The 19,141-nt window shown below is 39.9% G+C and overlaps 1 protein-coding gene across 1 annotated transcript; it reads left to right on the top strand.

Moving 5' to 3' along the window:
- Positions 1–976: 976 nt before the first annotated feature.
- Positions 977–18,278, top strand: Capsl (calcyphosine like). The gene is made up of 5 exons (XM_057789994.1): positions 977–1,041; positions 9,604–9,740; positions 14,522–14,699; positions 14,999–15,208; positions 17,995–18,278. Exons 2-5 carry the CDS (start codon positions 9,604–9,606, stop codon positions 18,094–18,096), a joined length of 627 nt encoding a protein of 208 aa, XP_057645977.1. The 5' UTR covers positions 977–1,041; the 3' UTR covers positions 18,097–18,278.
- The last annotated feature ends 863 nt before the right edge of the window (positions 18,279–19,141 follow it).

Below are 19,141 nucleotides of genomic sequence, written 5' to 3'. Positions count from 1 at the left end.
GACAAAGAAAGCAGGATTTTGAGCAGGTGGTTGTTTTCTTGCTCCTCATACATTTCATCAGAAATCACCTCAGCTAATGCTGATTTTTTTAAAAAAGGAATCTTTCCATTTGATGTCTATAATAAAACCTTAAAAATTAATAATCTTAAAAATCAGTGACCACCCTACTCTGAGAATACACACCAGGTAAACTGCATAACAGAAAATGAAAGGGAGGTTTTTCTAGAAGACTGTTCTAGTTCTTTGTATGCTTCCAGGATGGAGGGAACCTGGTGTGGGAGTATCGAGAGAGGTGGATGTCAGAGATCCTCAGAGCAAGAACTGTGGCTTAGATATATCCACCACAGCATCAACTAACTGGCCTGTTTTTGCTTTGCCAAATGTATTGCTAAGAACAAGCGTGTAGTGAATGCAGAAGAAAGAATTAAAATACATAATCCAGCATCAAAACAAAACAAAAATGTGGGAAAGGTATCATCTCAGTGTGTGAATGTAGAAAAGCTCCGAGGGCATTACCTATAATCACCTCTGCCTGTTTCTAAGGGGTGTGGTTCATGCCTCACCTGGCAATAAGCCATTCAGGCAGTCAGCCTTGTAGAGTGAGGAAAGAGCGGCTGAATCATATAAGACAATTTACCAAACATTTCCTTTTTAAACGTGGGAGATCATCTTTGAAGCTGCGTTAGAAACCAAACAATTGCCAACAGAACTTCTGCCTGTCACCTCCTCCAGAGCAAACAGCTTGGGCTTTCAGAGTCACTGGGATTTCCTAGGTAACAGGAGTGTAAACTTGAGAAAAAAGCAGGCCCAGCATAGAAATGACAGCGAGCTGAGCTAATCAGATCCCGAGTCTGTAGCAGCGTTTTTTAAGGCCATCCAATTAGCACTGAAAGTTTTGAAGGGGAGGGACACCTTTGGATGACAGGTAAGAGGGAGGAGACACAGGGCGCTAGGAGAATACTAGAGTCCCCAGGGGCAGAAAGAAGTCTGTGTCCATAGTTTCCGCTTGAAGCAGCCTGTTGCTACAGATTAGCATTTCAGGTAACTTAATGTTCTTATTTATTCTATTAACTCTGTCCCATCTGCTTCATTTTTAACTATGAGGCTCTATGATCTAAAGAAAAAAAAATTAGCCTTGATGAGGAATCTTGTCCCAAAGAAGCCATCCCTAGGCTGTCGGCGCACAGAGTTTGGCCCCTGGGGTAGTCTCCTGGAAGAGACGCTTAGGGAAAATTCAGTTTCGTTTAGCAAAGGCGAAGGAGACAACCCATTCTGAGAGGCGTCTGTGTGCTCGGTTCTTGGATGAGGAGTGTTTTCATGATTTGCTAAGGATCCTGGTGCCCCTGATGAAACTAAGCTTAGGAGAAATCTGTTTCCAAACCACAAATCAATCAACAAGTATATTCCAATATTTTTGTGGGGTAAGTTTGTACTGATTATGCCATACCCTGTGGACTGTTGATAGATTAAGAATTAAAATTGGGGTTTTAACTTTATTTTTTTGTTGTTGTTGTTTGAGAATTTTGTACACAGAGCATTGTATAAACATAACATCCCTCCATCTTAAATTAATGGCTTCTACTTTATCATTGTTGCATGTAAACACATCTTTCTTTCTTTTTCCCTATATTTCTTTCTCTATCTTCACACCCACATGCCCATAGACTCACTAATTAAATCCATTTAGTGATGCCAGTAAGTACTTGTGTTTAGGGTTGACCACCTTGTATGGATAACCTATCAGGGGACTTTTCCCGGGGGAGGGGGGCGGATTTCCTCTTCTTCATCAGTTATTGTTTGCTTGTTGCTCTTTTTCTTACTCTTTTTATTTAAATACTTTCTGAAGATTATAATTTAATTGTATCATTCCTCCTTTCCTTTCACTGCTCCAACCTCCCTATGCACCCCTTTTGCCCTATTAAAATTAGTGGTGTGCTTTTAATGGAATAATATATGTATATTTTGTTTATGAACACTAATAATATTTTGGTAGCACTGAGTATGCTATCTTATGTGCAATATACAAAAGAGCCTGCGTGATCATAATGCTAAGGAGTGTGTACAGAATTTTAAGCATTTAATGAACCTGTGAAGGGATTAAAGATAGAGGCACACTTTATGACCCTGATCCAGAGCTGCAACAGAAACATCTTTTTCTTTCAGTTCTAGGAAGGCACAGCCAGTTGAGTAATGGTTTCTATGGTGGCATTGGACAAGGGAATGGACAGATGTGTGCCAGGACAGCATAGGTGCTTCCTTTAACAGAAAAATAAAGGTAGCAGTGTGATCTCTATGGGGACGAAGGGAGTGACATCTGCTGGCACTGCTGTTGATGCCATGAACAAATGTCAAAGACACGGGAAGTCAATGATTATGGGAAGAATCTGTAGTTGTTTGTTGGGGTGAGCTTTGCCTTTCTGACTGGGGTAAGATGGAATGTCATAGTTATTTTGATTTGCATGATGAAATTTTTTTTGAGGTATTTTTAAGCCATACTTTTTTTTTCTTTGGAGATCTTGTTGTTCGGAATCCAGGGCCAGGTTTTTATTTTTGTTATTTATTTAAATAAATTTTATTTTTTTTTCAAGTCAGGGTTTCTCTGTGACTAGCTCTTGTAGACTAGGCTGGCCTTGAACTCAGAAATCCACCTGCCTCTGCCTCCCAAGTGCTCTGCCTCCCAAGGCGTGTGCCTCTTGCCACTTCTGTTTAGCCAGACCCAGGTTTTGATTGGGTCATATTTTTTGGTTTTACTTGACTCTTTGATCTTTTTAAAAGTTTTTTTTTTAATAAACATTCTTTAGTCATTTGTCTGATAAAGAGCCAACAAATATTCTTTCCCATTTTGTAGGCATTCTATTTTCCTGGTTGTTGATTTACCTGTGGAGGAGATTTTAGCTTTATGAATTCCAACTTACCAATTATTGGACTTAGTCTTGAGCAAATGGAATCCTACTTGGGAAGTCCTTTCAGACCAATAGCCTGTAGCCATGTTTTCTTCTGGCAGTTTCAGTGTCTTAGGTTTCATGCTTAGGTCCTTCATCTTTTTGGAGAGGTTTTGTGCAAGATGATAGGTGTGGCTTTAAATTCAATACTCTGCATGTGGACATTCATTTTTCCTAGCACCATTTGTTGAAGTTGCACCCGCCTCCAAGATTATGCTTTTACTGTCTTTGTCAGATATTAAATGGCTAAAGTTACAAGTCCTAACTTGGTTTGGTTCTTTGCTTTTGTTCCCTTGGTCTGTCTTAGCATTTTTGTGATAAAACACAAGTCCAAAGCAGGCTGGGGAGAAAAGGGTTTATTTGGGCTGCATTTCCACATCATAGTCAGGACAGAAATTTAAACAGGGCAGAACCCTGGAGACAGGAGCTGATGCAGAGATCAGTGTTTATGGTACCATTTCCTGGGCAGGTGGTCATGGGCTATATGATAAAGCTAGCTAAGTATAAATCCAAGTGTCCCAGCCAGCAAACAGCATCTGATACCAAGGCTGTTTCTCCTGGCTGTGAGTGAGGTCTCTGTTTAGAGTTGTGTGGAAGACAAAGAAGATGCCCTTTGAGTTCCTGTTTGAATGCCCAGAGCTGGTTTTGTCAGTGGCAGAGTGTAGTCTCTAAACTGCAACGAGTCCTCTTCTCTCCTCAGCAGTTCTTGGTCAGTGTTTTTATCACAGATGAGGATGAATAATTGTTGAGATGCTGCTCCCTGCAGAGTTTGCAATGAAAGGAGGATCTGCAAAATTGGCCTGTGTCTGCATGGCATGCTCAGGACCAGCCTCTCCCAGAGACTCTGAGCTGATGACAAGGTGCTTGGGAGGAGTAAGATGTTGATCTCATGACAGTTTGATATTTTTTTACCCCTGTAATCTGGTGTTTTAAATAAAGCTTTACCCTACTGAATTTTCTTATAAAATTTTGATTACTATGGACAGTACCTTGGACTGGTTGTCTTCGGTGTAAAAACAAAGTAGGCTGAGCAAGGCAGGAAGCAGCCTTCTTCCGTGGCCTCTGTATCTCCTCCTGCCTCCTGCCCTGTTTGACTTCTTGTCTTGACTTTCCTCAGTGATGGACTGTAGTGGACTGTAACACGAAAAAAAATTCCACCCACTGTTTGGCCATAGTGTTTTCCCACAGCAATAGAAACCGTAACTCAGACAATGATACTTCGAAAGTATTTTTCAAATATTCACAAACATAAGAAATAGTACTTAATTTTCACCCCAGTATTAACAGAAAGATTAAAGAACAGGCTTCTCTATGCTAAAATAACATAGAGCTCACAGCACCACATTGAAAAGAGAGAGAAGTTCTCAGTAGTCATGAAACTCCAGGGCATTGGTCTTGGACTTCATCTCTAGGGCTCTAGAGAATAAAATTCGTTCCTTTGTAAATTACCCAGTCTGTGGTACTTTGTTAGCAGGGTGGAGAGGAGGAAAGAAGGGTGAGAGAGACCAGTGGCATAAAAGAGACCCAATAGAAAGGATTTAGATGAAGCATTGGGCTTAGTCAGTAATAAAGAGAAATGCCTTATTGTTTCTGACCTCGGCGTGGGCCATTTGGGTGCATTGCTAACCCTAAGAGCCCATCAGAGTGACTGAACTCTGCTCTGGAATCAGAAAGCTAGACAAGTTTGTACTGAGAATGGTTATAAAGGCAACATAAGGCATAGCCATGGTCCTCAGGATGAAGTCTGAGGTAAGGGAGGCGGGAAGGGGGGGAACTGGAGTGAAGGCGGGCATGCTTTCTTCCTCAAAATGGCTTCAAGCCCTCCTACCTTAGCCAGTTGTTACCTGCTCTGCAGATTGTTTCTCTACTCTATCCTTTCCATCAGAACGATGTTTTAAAACTGCAGGAACTGTTCCAGCAGCAGTACCTCTTTTTGTTTTGTGCGATGGCACAGACACTTAATTACAGAAATCCCTAAAATGGCATTTAAAGTTTTAAAAAAACCCAAAGAACTATTGCTCAGTATAGCAGTAGGGAAAATAGCCTTGACAACATTAAGGGGAAAGAACTACCTTTGGAAAATCAGTACAGCTCGGCAGGCACTTGCTGTTCTTATGGGCTGCCTTATGTGACTGCCACCCAGTAGGATAATATTCCTGAAGCACACATTCCCTGTAATTCAGCACTAGTGGTCAAAAAAATGACTGGCAGAGACCAAATGAGACCTAGCCAGTCATTGTGGTGCACACCCCTGACAGCCTTCCTTGATACATATTCCTTGCTCCAGCCCTGAACATCCTTTGCTCTGTCTTCCATTATGTAATTCTGCCCTCTTCCCTGGACACTCTACAGACTGACTCCTTTTATGTAGTTTTATTTGAGCAGGTCAAAGGGGTTCCAGGTCCCTTGACTACTTGTCAGGGAAATCCAAGGAAGGCTTCATTTTTGAGGATTTAATGAGACCTTTCTTTGGGCTTAATAATAAACTGGATGTGGAAGAATTTGATGTTTTAGGATGTATGGATGAATATGCTAGAGAATGCTTTGAAGATTTGATCTACTTTTGTGTTTACAGGTTGATGTCTATGTAGTTATGGAGAGAGGGCGTGAGAAAGGGATGGAAGTAGGGAGGGATGGAGGAAGAGAGAGGGATGAAAGTAGGGAGAGAGGGAGGAAAGGAGGAAGATATAGAAGCAGGGAAGGAAGGAGGAATGAAGGAAGGAAGGGAAGTGGCGGGGGAGGGAGTAAGGTGTAGTTCAATTTTCTGCCACCAGATAGCACTAAAGAGATCTCAAAGAAGTGCAGAAGCAGAAGCGTAGGTCAGGGCCTTAAAGCAGAACACGTCAGATGGGGTGGGGGTGGGGGGGGGAAATAAAAGAATCCCATGCTAGCTCCTAATAGTAAGGAGTTCTTTATTAAAGGAGAACTCACAGATCACAAAAAGGAAACAGAAACAGAATTGAACATCCTGGTGTAGCAAGTGGGAAGTGAGAGGGCTTGGCTAAGTCATAAGAGGAAATTAACTATGACTTTCTAGTCTTCAACCCCATCAAAGACCTAAGAAGGGAGATAATATTACTTGAATAAGCAGTGAGTGCAATCAAAAAGCTTCCAAAATGTGTAGTAAATGACAAAGACAACTGGCTACCTGAGCAATCACCCAAAGTCTCATTGGCAACATTGGAGCAACCAACTTTGGCTAAGGCCTAGAATAACTGACAGATCATTTTAAGAGGTAGGAAGATTTTCAAAACTCTCTTACCCTGTCTTGGCACGGTTTGGCAGTCTTTTTCCTTGTATCTTGCTTATCTAGTCTAGACACCATGCATTTTGTCAGTGGTCGAGGCATGGACAGTTCCTTGCTCAAAGGCCAGTTTTGCCAAGAAGAAAACAAGCTCCAAGTAGAGAGTTTTCGGTGTTCAACATTCTCTCGGGAATAAATGGGTGCTGCCAGGAGCAATTGTGTCTCACATCAACAGAACCCTAAGTTACTTAAAGACCATATTCTACAGCCTTTTGAAGTGATTGAAGATTACCTATCTCTGCAGAATACAATCTCTATGTATCTAAAGAACCTGAGTAGTCTAATGTATAAGTATGACAAACATGGATGACTATTGACCTATAATACTTAATACCTGCATACCTTAAAGACTAAGGCTTTATATTAGAATATTAAATAATCTTTAAACTACTATGTGGAAAATGAGGACAATGACCTCAAATTTTAAGCAATGTATAAGTGTCTTGATCAGAGATAGAAATGTATAATGCAATATGATAAATATATCCTAAAATTGTATCAATATACAAAATGTCTTAAATGGAGGTAGAAACATGCATGAATATCCCTTCATCTGTCACTGTGGGTGAGGGTGGGTTTGAGTGAAGAGAGACAAGGCAACAGCAGCTCTGGATACAGCCCTAATTCTCCCTTCATCTCACACCTCAAGCTTATTAACATGAATTTTAAACGGATCCATCACTGTCCACAGGGTCCAGGCAGCATACCGGACACAATAGGCTCATCCTGGCTGCATGTTCCGTCTTCTGTGACTTCTCATAAATATGATATACATGTACATAGAAACACACATGTAAATGAAATAAAAATAAAAACGGTACATTTCTCTACTTAGGCTATTTAACTTTTTGCTTTGGCCAAAGCATGTGGTACACCAATCACCTCAATTATATCGGAACCATCCTTGTTGAACACTCACAGCCCTAGCCTAGATATTCTTTTTAGCTTCTATTATGAGTAAAATATAGATATCATTTCCTCTTTGACGTCTCAGAAAGTCCCTAGGCCAAAGCTGTGATACCTGTGATCTTTCTCTTGGGATGAAGTGGGATAAATTGAGATTCCAGGCTGTGAATATTGTCTGTGCCTGCTGTTGCTGCCCCAAACCTATCAATCTAGACAGAGCTTTGTTGAAGTAATGCACTGAACTCTTCCTCTGACAAGCTAACTGTATATATGCTGAGCCAACACATGGTGGTGCTGTGGCCCCATGCATTGGGAAGGACTGCCTCCTAAGACTAGTTCAAATCGACAGATTGTATTGTTGTGACCAGAGTCAAAGAGGGATATTTTGGAGTCAGACACTCTTTAATTGGGGCTGTGATGTCAGCGACATCGTGACATCATATTCGGAGACTGCAGCTGGATGTTTTATTCAAACCTCAGAGCTTTGAGCATATCTTGCCCTTCCTTCTTTATTAGAAATACTGCTCTATCCCACCTTCCTCTCAAACTCCAGGTCTTGCAATCTTTATTTTTCCTGTTTTGCTTTAATGTGAGGCTGCACAATTCAAGTGAAGATTCTGTTCCCTCTAGAGCTTGATTCTCTGAGTTACCCCTCAGACTCCTAACTTCTATTCTGACACAGTACATTGAAAAGAGGATGTGATTAATATTGGCTGCTTGTTGATGAATTAAGTGACTAAATGATGAAAAGCAATGGTCGACGTGAGCATCTCAAGTACCATGTTTGACTGCAATGTTTTTCTGAATTCATCAGGTCGTATCAAGTAGCATCATCCTGCATCACCCCTGGTAGAACTGGCCTCAGAAGGCAGAAGTGGTTGCAATCTAGATCCCTGTTTCTGGTCTTCCCAAAGTCTATTTTTATTTTTCATGAGGAAGTGCCAGAAAATGACACTTTGAATTTCTTACATACTTTTATATAAGGTGGAGCAGAAAGAATCTGGTGGGATTAAAAGGTCCAATGTTTATTGTTCGTTGGGACTTATAGGAAAGTAATGTTATTAATCCATACTTGTTTTCCTACTCTGGTTTTACTGTGTCCTACCAAATTTATGTATTAGAAACTTAATTCCAAAGTTTATATGTTATGACACTTCCCAGTAGAACCTTGTGATACAACTAAAGTTAGAAGAAGGCCTCAGAGTGGGGCCTCCACGATGGCTACAGTGTGGCCTTAACAAAAGAGAAGGGGGCTTAGGCCTGACATACTTGTTCTGCTATGACATGTGATACCCTACAAGGTGCAGGAAGAAGCCCCTCACTTGGTGCTAAGCAGATCCTGGTGTTCTCTGATCTCGCCTGTCTACTGTCTACTCTAGATAGCTGCTGTCACAGGCAACAGACGATAGAGTTTGTCTCAAACTCATATTCACCAGGGATGGGTTTGGAGAAATAAGCACAAAATCCAGGCACCTATACTTTTTGTCTTGTGCTCTTCCCACTGATGTAAGAGTTCTGAGAATCCAAATCTGGACTGGTCAGGTCACCTTCTACTATTTCTGAATATTTCTTAATATTGGCTGCTTGTTGCTGAATTAAGTGACTAGATGATAAAAAAGCAATGTTCGACGTGAGCATCTCAAGTACCATGTTTGATTGCAACTAAGGGAGTAAGGTAGATGTGTGCGTGTGCGCATGCACATGCAAGTGCGCATGTGTGTGAAAGAGATAGAAAGGGAGAGGACTGGTTTTTTTTAGTTTTGTTCTTCCTTAATAGCCTTGCTCGAGGGGCATTAGCCTACTAAAGAGAGTGCATGAGTTACTGGTAAGCATCACTAACACTCTTATTGAGAAACTCAGTGAGGACAGAACTTGGCACTTAAACCAAAGGGGAGGGCATTAAATGTAGGATCAAATGGATATAAGGCTTTATAAATTATATATGCATATACACACAAACACACACACACACACCACATCACAATTGGTTCAAACAAGTAAGTACTGAGAATTTTACTATCAACTCCCATGGATGTTCCAGATCTAATGGTTTCTCTCACTTTTCCATATACATACATACTGCTTTGTTCAACTTTGGCATCCTTAGCAGCTCTGAACACTTTCATTTTTCCCTTTTCCTTTCACTATTAAGGACGTGTTTGTGTGGACAGAGAAGGGCTTCAGAAAGATCAAAGCATATTGGGAAATGGCTGTGTTCTTCATTAGTTTCCAGAGTGATGAGAACACATGTCTGTGAAACTAGATAAGTAGGTTGTAAAAATGCCAGGCACACAATTGGCATAGTTAAAAATTGTAAAATTTTTGGAAGTTTGAGACTATTTCCTGAGGGCAGAATGACAGAAGGCTGTATGTTTCATTGCGCCAACTCCCCAGCTAGATGCAGACAGTAGGGTCTAAATTCCACTAACAGGCTGTGGATTCTCCTTTCAGATGGCAGGGACAGCACGCCATGACCGTGAGATGGCAATTCAATCCAAGAAAAAGCTCTCCACAGCAACTGATCCCATTGAAAGACTGCGATTGCAGTGCCTGGCCAGGGGCTCTGCAGGCATCAAAGGTCTTGGCAGGTAGGATGGTGTCTTAGTTACTTTTCTAAATCAGTAGCAAAACGCTATGACTAAGGAAACTTGTAGATGAAACCATTTAATTGGGAGTTTAACAATTCTAGATGCTTAGAGTCCATGACCAGCAGGGAGCAGGGCAGCAGGCAATCAGGCATGGCACTAGAGTACTAGCTGAGAGTTTACATCCTGATCCACAAACAGTAAGCAGACAGATATAACCTCAAAACCCACTCCCAGTGATGCATCTCCTCCAATAAGACTACACCTCTTAATCTTATCAAGAGGTCCACCAGATGGTCCACCAAGCATATAAGCCTATAAGAGGCATTGGCCTACAAACCACCACAGTGGGGACACAATGAAAGGAAATAGATCAGAATTGTCTTACACTGACTTTGTGATATTGGGCAAATAATTTCCTCTTAAGGCCTCAGTTTCTTATCTATGAAATTCATTGTTTGGGAGAGAGGATCTCTGAGTCCTCATGACAGGTTTTGTTCTTAACTCCGAGTTCAGTAAAGCATGTGTCTGTTCCAAGGAAGGGAAACTCCTGTTGCAATGGAGGCCAAGGAAAGCATGCTTAGGAGAACAGACACTCGGAAGTACATGGAGAGAGGCCCTGCCCAAAGCTGGGGTAGAAGAAGGAGGTGTAACAATAATTAAAGAATTTAGAAAAATAGGCGTGGTGGCATATTCCTGTTGTCCCAGCACTTGGGAGGTGGAAATAAGAGGATCAGCAGCTCAATGCCATTTCTGGCTACATAATAAGTTGAGGCCAGCAGCCTAGGCTACATGGATTTTGTATAAAGGAGAATTTGGAGCTTGATTCCAGCCAGGCTGGCATGTCTCCCTTGCCACTGTATTTGCTCATGGGATGACATAGTGTTCACCCCAGTAGCAGTCTGTTAGTCAAGTGATTCTGCTTATATCTTCTGATATTTGATAGTGTATATAGACTTGAGGACTGAAATTCCAAGGAGAAAGGAACTGAGTCTTCTAAGAGTGAACTTTGTGTATTTTAACAAATTATAATGGATATATATCATAAACGTGGCCTTGTACATATTTTGGGGCCATCATGCGTGGACAAGCTTCTGCAGGTCCCATGAAGGACCAAGACTAAGATAGTACACAAATGTGCTGTTCAGTGGTATGAGAATCTGTTTGATAAAGAAGTACAGGATGTCTGTGTAAGGAGAACACAACTTCACACTCAGAGGCTGCAGAAACTTTATTTGCAGTCAGGTACTGGGCACCTGGGGAAGCAAACCTCTAAAAAACTCCCAAAGAACAAATACTCAAGGCATTTCCATACCTTTCTTAAAATAAATTCGGCTCTGTTAAAAGTTCAGGGGTGTAGATATAAGAATCTTGCTACTTATCCTCTCATAGGCCACTTCCTTTCAATGTTGTAGGGTTCCAACCTCTAGGTCCTCTTGGGTTCACTTCCTAGTTTTCAGCGCAGACCTCTGAGGAACCCTGACTTGTGTTCCACTAACAATCATGCAATTGGATTCTTCTTGCTGTCCACGCCATTCCCACCTTATGTTACCCTCAGCCTTTATCTAAACTAGCCCTTCCACTGTGAGCTGCTACCACCTCTCCCTGAGCTTTCTGCTTAAACTGCCCTCTGTCTACCTTATATTGTTGACTTTGGTCTCCCTTAGTCTGTCTTCAATTCATGTAGAGGGAAACCCTTACTCCACCCTTGTCTTTGGATCTATTGGAAAGCAGGTATTCCCCTTTATTCTAAGTCTAGACCCTAGTAAATATACCCCCATAAATGCAAACGTTCTCACCAATCTTGATTTTGAAGGACACCTCTTTAGTTAGTATCTGCCATCTACAAACTCCAGGACTCTTATTCTGTGAAATGTGTGCTTGTGGAACCATCTTCCCATCTTGTCTTAAGTATTAACTCTGAAGCTCAACATCAAGTTAATTCTATTATCATTTTGGCACCTCTAATTTTTGACACAGAAGTCTATAGAATTTCAATAGTATATATTCTTTCTTACGCACTTACTACTCTCCAAGAAATAGAGAGAGCTCCTATTTCTATTGCCAATATCCTGAATTCACCATATGTTTTACGCATGACTGAGAGAGCTCATCTTTACTCTGTTGTCTTGTACACACCAGGAAGAAAATCCTATTTTGAGCTCTAATTTATATCTTATAGCAGAAAAGAAACTCTAAGTTTTTAACTAATTGGAGGCTAGTGAAAAATCTCTTGTAGCTGCTTTTCTTTTCCTTTCTGCAAATGAAGCTATTAACACTCATCATTTCTTGAGTTGGAATATTGAGAATTATCTTCATCAGTCCACCACAGTGATGACCTGATTTCAGAGAATTCTGAGGTCTCTTCTCATGCTGTCATCTGAGTGGCTCATGGGCAGACTCTCAGCCTCTTTCACTGCCAAGGTTTCTGCATAATTCTTTCAACCAGTTCTTTCTAAGGACTCTAAGAATTTATCTTGATGATATTCTGCTCATGAAAACTATGCAGTTATTTTATCATGTAACAAAGTTTTATCATGTAACAAGATTTACATGTTTTATCATGTAACAAGGTTGAAGCTCCGTAGAACTTAAGGAGATTAAAATTCTTTATATTTTTCTGTTGATCCACTTGTCCATCTCTTTTAATCTTTGGTAGCAGTCTTCTTGCTTCCACAGATGGACATGGGATGTTCCCCAAACTACTAGAGATCTAAAACGCTTCTCCTTGCCAGAACTCAGAATAGCTGATTTCCCTCCTTTCCTATCTCCCTGTCTCTGAATAAATTTCATACAGCTAGAGTTTGTGTCTCATTCAACTATGTATTTCAAATTACAGTATTTAATCTAATGTTTGGCAGCTTATAAGATGCCGAACTGATGATGAAGTTTGTTGAACAATCCAAGATGTATCATCAACACATTATTTATTTCAAATTAATCTTTGAAGACAGAAACTTGTCAGCCTATTTCTTGTAGTAGGAAAGTTTATTCATTAACTCATCTAGCTGATGGATATTAAAAGAGTGATTGCTACACAGTGAATTTATAGCAATAAAAAACATAGAGATGGACTCTGCCACCAAAAAATCCATGTACAAGTCTGTATAATGTACTTATTTATTTAATTAATATCCAAAGTGTTCGTTCTAGATTTTAAAAGAAAATATGAAATATAAATGAATGAGAGTCTGAAATTTTATTCATTTTTAGTTTTTCATTGCTAGTCAGTCAGCGTAAATGGCTCCATTATGGAATATTACACATAAATATATCTATCCATTCTTATTCATCCTTTCTTCATTGTCCCATTTCTCTATTCCTTCTTGCTGGTCACTCCTTCCACATAGTGGGGCATCTACCTTTATGTCATTTGCATCTGAATCCCTCATCTTTAAACAGTACTAGCAAAAAGAAAATCGTAAGCTGTAACTTAGCAATTGAATTTATTTTAGCGTTAATTAGAAATGATAGGTCAAGAGAATAGACTTTTGTGGAAAAGTGAGACCCAGTTATACTCAAGTTTATATAGCTGTTGTTACTGCAGAATTAGAATTCAAGTTCACCTTTCTGAAATCCTAAATTATAATTCTGTCTGTTATGATTCTAGCAAAAATATAATTCTTAGGGCTTTAGTATGGGGAGTGGTGTATGGTGGAGGAAAGGAAATGAGTAAGATCATAACAACATGATATGGCATTTATAGAAAAGCCTTAAGTATCACAAGATCAATGAGACGACATACCATTTCTTTCATAAAAGTTGTAGGTACCAAACATTTGGAATGATTAGACTTCTAGCCTATAACAGATATGTTTCTAAGCAGAGGCTTCCCATGGACAAAGCAGCATCTGTATACTTTATGTGGTCAGTGCAGATAAGTGGAGAATTAGAAGCCTTATTTATGTTTGATAATAGTTTCTAGAAATTTTACTAAGATTAATATGATTAATAAAGATAAAAATACTATGCTTCAATTGCTTGTCTACATTTTTGGCATTTGTTTAAGTTGAAGATGAGGAAAGAATGATTTATTAGCAAACATGGGATCCTGTAAAGGTTACCTATATTAGTAACTCTTTGATGTGGCCGGAAAACAAACAAGCAGTCTCTGGTTACAACTCTTCATTATTTTAACAAGATACCCAGGATAATAAACCTGCATGGAGAAAAAGTTCATCTCGGCTCACAGTCAGAGGTTTCAGTTTATGATCAATGAACTTCATTGCTGTGGCCTGTGGCAGGGCAGTGCCTTAGCACAAGGAGAACGCAGTAGGGGTACAGCTGCCTGTTCTTGTTGTCTGGGAGGCTAGAAGAAAGCAGGCAGGGTCCAGGCAATAGCCTTTGCAAGGGCACAACTCCAATTATCTGATTTCCATCCAGTAGGCACCAGTCTCAGCAGGCACTACCAACCTCCAGCAGCACCACTGCACCCGACAGCCAAGCTGTCACACCTAGATGTTTGGGAGACTAAAAACTAACTGTTGTACATGTCATGGGATTAGAATCAAAGAGTACAACTGCAGCCTTCTATGTGTGTATGTGTGTGTGTGTGTGTATGTGTGTCTATGCGCAATGTGAGTTTGAAAGTTTGCTTTCCTGTAGGAAATGCTCAGAGTCTCTGAGCTCAACAGTGAGTCTGCGGAGAAAAGTCTAAAACTTATGTATTATATTCGAAAGCAAATGGGAGTGGCTCACTTTTCGCATCTTTACACTTAGACGTTGTTCTTTGTGTTTATTTCTTTTGTTTTTTTTATTTTATTTTTCCATGTTGTTATCTTCAGAGTGTTTCGGATCATGGATGACAATAACAACCGAACCCTTGATTTTAAAGAATTTTTGAAAGGGTTAAATGATTACGCCGTGGTCATGGAGAAAGAAGAGGCAGAAGAACTTTTCCGGAGATTTGATAGAGATGGAAATGGGACCATAGATTTCAACGAGTTCCTTCTCACATTAAGGGTAAATATTTTCCCCAAACTTTTGCCCTATGAATCAGTGTTTTCTGTGGAAGAGTTTGACTTTCACATGGTTTGGGTTGACTACTTCAAAGTTTTGTTTTCAGAACTTGCTAGTACATTTCACAGGGGTGTAGGCGGAAGATTGAACCAGCTGAGGGACTTTCTGTAGTATCTCACTTAGTGGTACCTAAGTAATTTCACACCACTGGTGGGAGCGTCAAGTCACTTCTGCTTAGAAGTTCATTTGCATATGTATTGATCCACATGTGTGTATTTATTTTTATTTTTTAATTTATCTAGCCCCCAATGTCCAGAGCCAGAAAGGAGGTAATTATGAAAGCTTTTAGGAAGTTAGACAAAACCGGAGATGGTGTTATAACCATTGAAGACCTTCGCGAAGTTTATAATGCTAAACACCATCCAAAGTACCAAAATGGGGAATGGACGGAGGAGCAAGTCTTCCGGAAGTTTCTGGACAACTTTGACTCACCGTATGATAAAGATGGGTTGGTAAGTGAAAAAGATGAATCCAGATGGAATTTATCTACCCCCAGTGAAATTGTAAATAAGGAATAGGCTCAAAGCCTTAAAAAAAACCTCAACATATTGATACCCTAACTGTTACAAATGGAATATTACTATTCTTCCCACATACAGCTAACTATATTCTCATGAATTAAATTACAATAAAAGTGTGCTTAGTTTTATATAGGACCAATATGCTTTGGAACAGATAAGCAAGGCTATTCAGGACGTTTTGTTTCTCTTACCCTTGTCCATAGAAGCATCATTTGTTATCATGCTTTCCTGTGTGAAAAAGCAGCTGCCGATAAAGGGAATCCCAGGGAGCAGAATTCACCCTGACTCATGCTTTAGTAAATTTTGAGATTAGCTTACACATTTAAATTACAGTGAATTTCAAGGCAAAACCAGTCACTCCATTTTCATTAATCATTGTCTTCAACTATACAAGATGCTGTGTACTGGAAGAGATGGGCTCAGAACCCTAAGCTATCTGTTTAAACACTTGGAGGCAGTTTTTGTTTTAGAGGACCTGAGAGTTATGGTGATGTGGGAAGGGAGTCCCTCAGCCTGGGCAGCAGCCGCACCTCTTAACCTGAGGGCCAGACCAGAAAAGGTAAGACTAGGAAGGGGTGGTGCTTATGAGAAGAAGAAGCAAGCCTCCTTCCCCTGAAGGGAATTTCCCCTTCCTTTCCCATAAAACCTGATGACTTGTCATCTTATTATCAAGGGGCAGGAGGTAGAAAGGGGGAAGTTTCCTGCCTGCCTGCTGACATTTTGTAGTCAGAGATGGAGAAGTAGTTGAAGTGGTGTCTGGTAGGTTGAGGAATTGTTAACAGCAGATACAAAAGAGTCCCAGCTTCTGTTGGGCTCTAGGACAGAAATTACAGAACTGTGTGTTTCCTCTAGTGCTTCTGCCTTTGATCTACCAAGATGTCAGAGAAAATAACTAACTGCCATTTCCCCTAATAGCTCAACTCTCCATAGTCCTTGTTGTCTTTCATTCTTTCTGCAGGTGGTTCCTCCTTGTCACCAGGGGAAATGTCAGCTGCTTTTGACTCTAACAAGTCCAAGTGGGCATTTGTGATTCAACTGATTTAACGTCTCTATTTCAGGTCCTTCTGATATTTATCTCAATCAGCCACGTTGATCTCACAAAATCTCAAAAGGTTATTGGGGTTTTTCTTTAGCTACAGTATGTGATGTTGCTTGAATAGCATAGACCTGTAATAATGTTGAATATTAGCTATTCATCATCATTGGGTGTGTGTCTTGAAAATTCAAATTACCGAGGAACCATGATGTCTGACATATGGGTAGATGTATCCTTAGTCTTTGTATATTTAATATATGCTCCATTGGTGCTTACACACTCCATATCTGAGAGCCTTAGATCTAGAATATTTAGAAAGCCTTACTTTTATTAGTAAACATAATATATATGCAGCCTTATGTATTATGACAATGAATATGAACAATGCTTATCGAACACTTACCAACTGACTATTGTGTTAAGGACTTTACAGTCATCTTATTTAATAGACAAAATGAAATAAATATGTTCATAAAAGTGATTCAACCTTTTGTGGGTTCTGTGAATCAACCCCAGGAACTCTTAATGAACAGCCAGTACTCATGATGCTGAACATCTTCCTGGCCTTGAAACTTTTGTAATTTTACTGACATCTTAAAAACATAAGGAACTGTAAATACAAAAAAAAATCTATGACAAACTCTTTCATATAGACGATAATTTATGCATGTATGTAATTTATTTGTATTTACAGATGGATGACCCCAGCTTCAGTATTCAGAGTTCAGGGTTTATGTTTCCTGGTATCTTTCACTGGTTTGAGGGAGGAAGCTTATGAAACAATATATAGAGACATTGTAGGTCATATGAATTTTTTTGGTTAACTTACATTTTTTTTGTTTCATTAAAAAAAGGGCATTTTGTTCATGAGCCCCTATAATACAAAAAAGAGATAGTAGTGGTCCTAAACATTAGTGAGACAGATTAAGCTGTTAGGAACTAGAAAGAATTCTTCAGTTATTTATGAATTTCCTTTCTTGTGATGCTTTTAATCTTTTGACTTTGAGGTTGGCCAACTCCTATTAACTCATGAGACTTCCTTCCTTTTTTCTAAAAGGAGAGTCCTCTGAACCTCAGTATGGAAGTAGATGTCTCTGCTGATATTCCAAAGACAGTCATATACACAGAGTGGAGAGCCGGGGGAGGGGTGGGAAAAGCAGAGGGGAAAGTCATGTTTTTGGTCACTTTCAGCCTTGAACGAGCAGTTCATACCTTAGAAACACACAGAAATCACTCGTTTTACTAGAAATTGCTATCTTTACCCATAGGACAAAGCATTTCTTGGAAGGTGAGACATTGCTTATCCTGACATTGGATATGACATATTTCTTATATGTGCCAGAAAGACAGTATTTACAGCGAATATCTACTTTTAATTCTGTGTTTAGTCTCTGTTTTTGAACCCACAGGCCCCAGTTTTTAAAGAAAGGATAACAACCCATGCCTCGCTCTTTACTTAGGATGGTTTGGATGTTTTCAAGGCTTACTTCTTTTGTCCTGAGCCATTTTCACAACTATCCTTAACTTGGTTTTACTTTTCTTTTAGATCTGTTCCTCAGCTGTAATCATACACACAGACATCCTTGGTGGTAATGCCCCTTCTTTTTACAGGGATGGAAGGGAGGCCTCCACTGAAAAGCACTGCAAAGTGTCCTTTCTCTTTCTAACTCCTCTCTCACAGGTGACCCCCGAGGAGTTCATGAACTATTATGCAGGTGTGAGTGCATCCATTGACACCGATGTGTACTTCATCATCATGATGACTACTGCCTGGAAGCTCTAGATGCCTGACCCTGGGATCCAGGTCATGGAGACAGTCATGTGACTCTAAATGATCCAAACCCAACTCAAAAACTCAGATATTTTATTTCATGTTCATTGCACATATTCTTCTTTGCCAACATAGTGTATTTTCTAGGGCTGACGTAAAGGCAGAAATAAAGTCACTAAGTAGTTAACTGTGAACTTGTGTCCTCTGAAACGGTTTCCTTATTTCTAAAATAGAAATTATTAAAGTTACATCTTTAAATTTGCTAACACTGTGGCTATGTAAATCAACTTGGGATGTCTCCCTTGGTCATCAGTGAAAGTTTGAATCTTGTAATTATGACCTTATTTGTACAGAAAGTCAAGATAGTTTCACCTTTAAGCTAGGTGTGAGAATATCTCTATTTGTATAGTTGTAAAAATTTAAGGGTCCTAGCCTCAATTTGGGGACAAGAAAGAATATACTAGGTTTATAATTTCTGCAAGTGAATCTGGAGTTTTACTCCTTGGGGTCTATGGAAGCCTCCTTTTGGCAAATAGATCGAACATGACTATAGGTTTGTTGGTTTCTATTGGCCTATGGATGTCCAACACCTTCCTGTGGTTGGACTTGTGAGCCTGGACTGGACTCTACTATTTTATGTGGAACAGCTTCACTGCGGTAACTAGCAAATTTTTCTTTGGCACAAAGTTTGTCTAACTCTTCTCCATTGTCAGCCAAGCATGTTGACAGTTCTCTTTATGCAAAGAGGATAGACATGGCCCAGACTAAAATCATAGAGCTTTCCAAAGCAGATTCTTCACATACTTGATACTTCATGGTTCAAATCCTCTTTCCAGCCCTCATCTCTGCTTGTATCTTATTGACATAGGATAATCAATGTGTGAGGGACTAATAGAAATAACGGAAGCCTTAGAAATAAGAGAAATGGAGCCTGAAATTGTAGCTCCTACTCTGAACAATTTGTGCTTGGGGCCACAGACAAGACAGTGAATAGACGCTGGTTGTGGTGCTGGAATGAATTCCTAGCTGCTTTTGTTGCTCGGAAGTCTTTTCTGCA

Source organism: Chionomys nivalis, chromosome 15, assembly GCF_950005125.1.
Source record: "Chionomys nivalis chromosome 15, mChiNiv1.1, whole genome shotgun sequence".
Taxonomy (NCBI): Eukaryota; Metazoa; Chordata; class Mammalia; order Rodentia; family Cricetidae; genus Chionomys; species Chionomys nivalis.
This window is presented reverse-complemented; position numbering and strand designations above follow the sequence as displayed.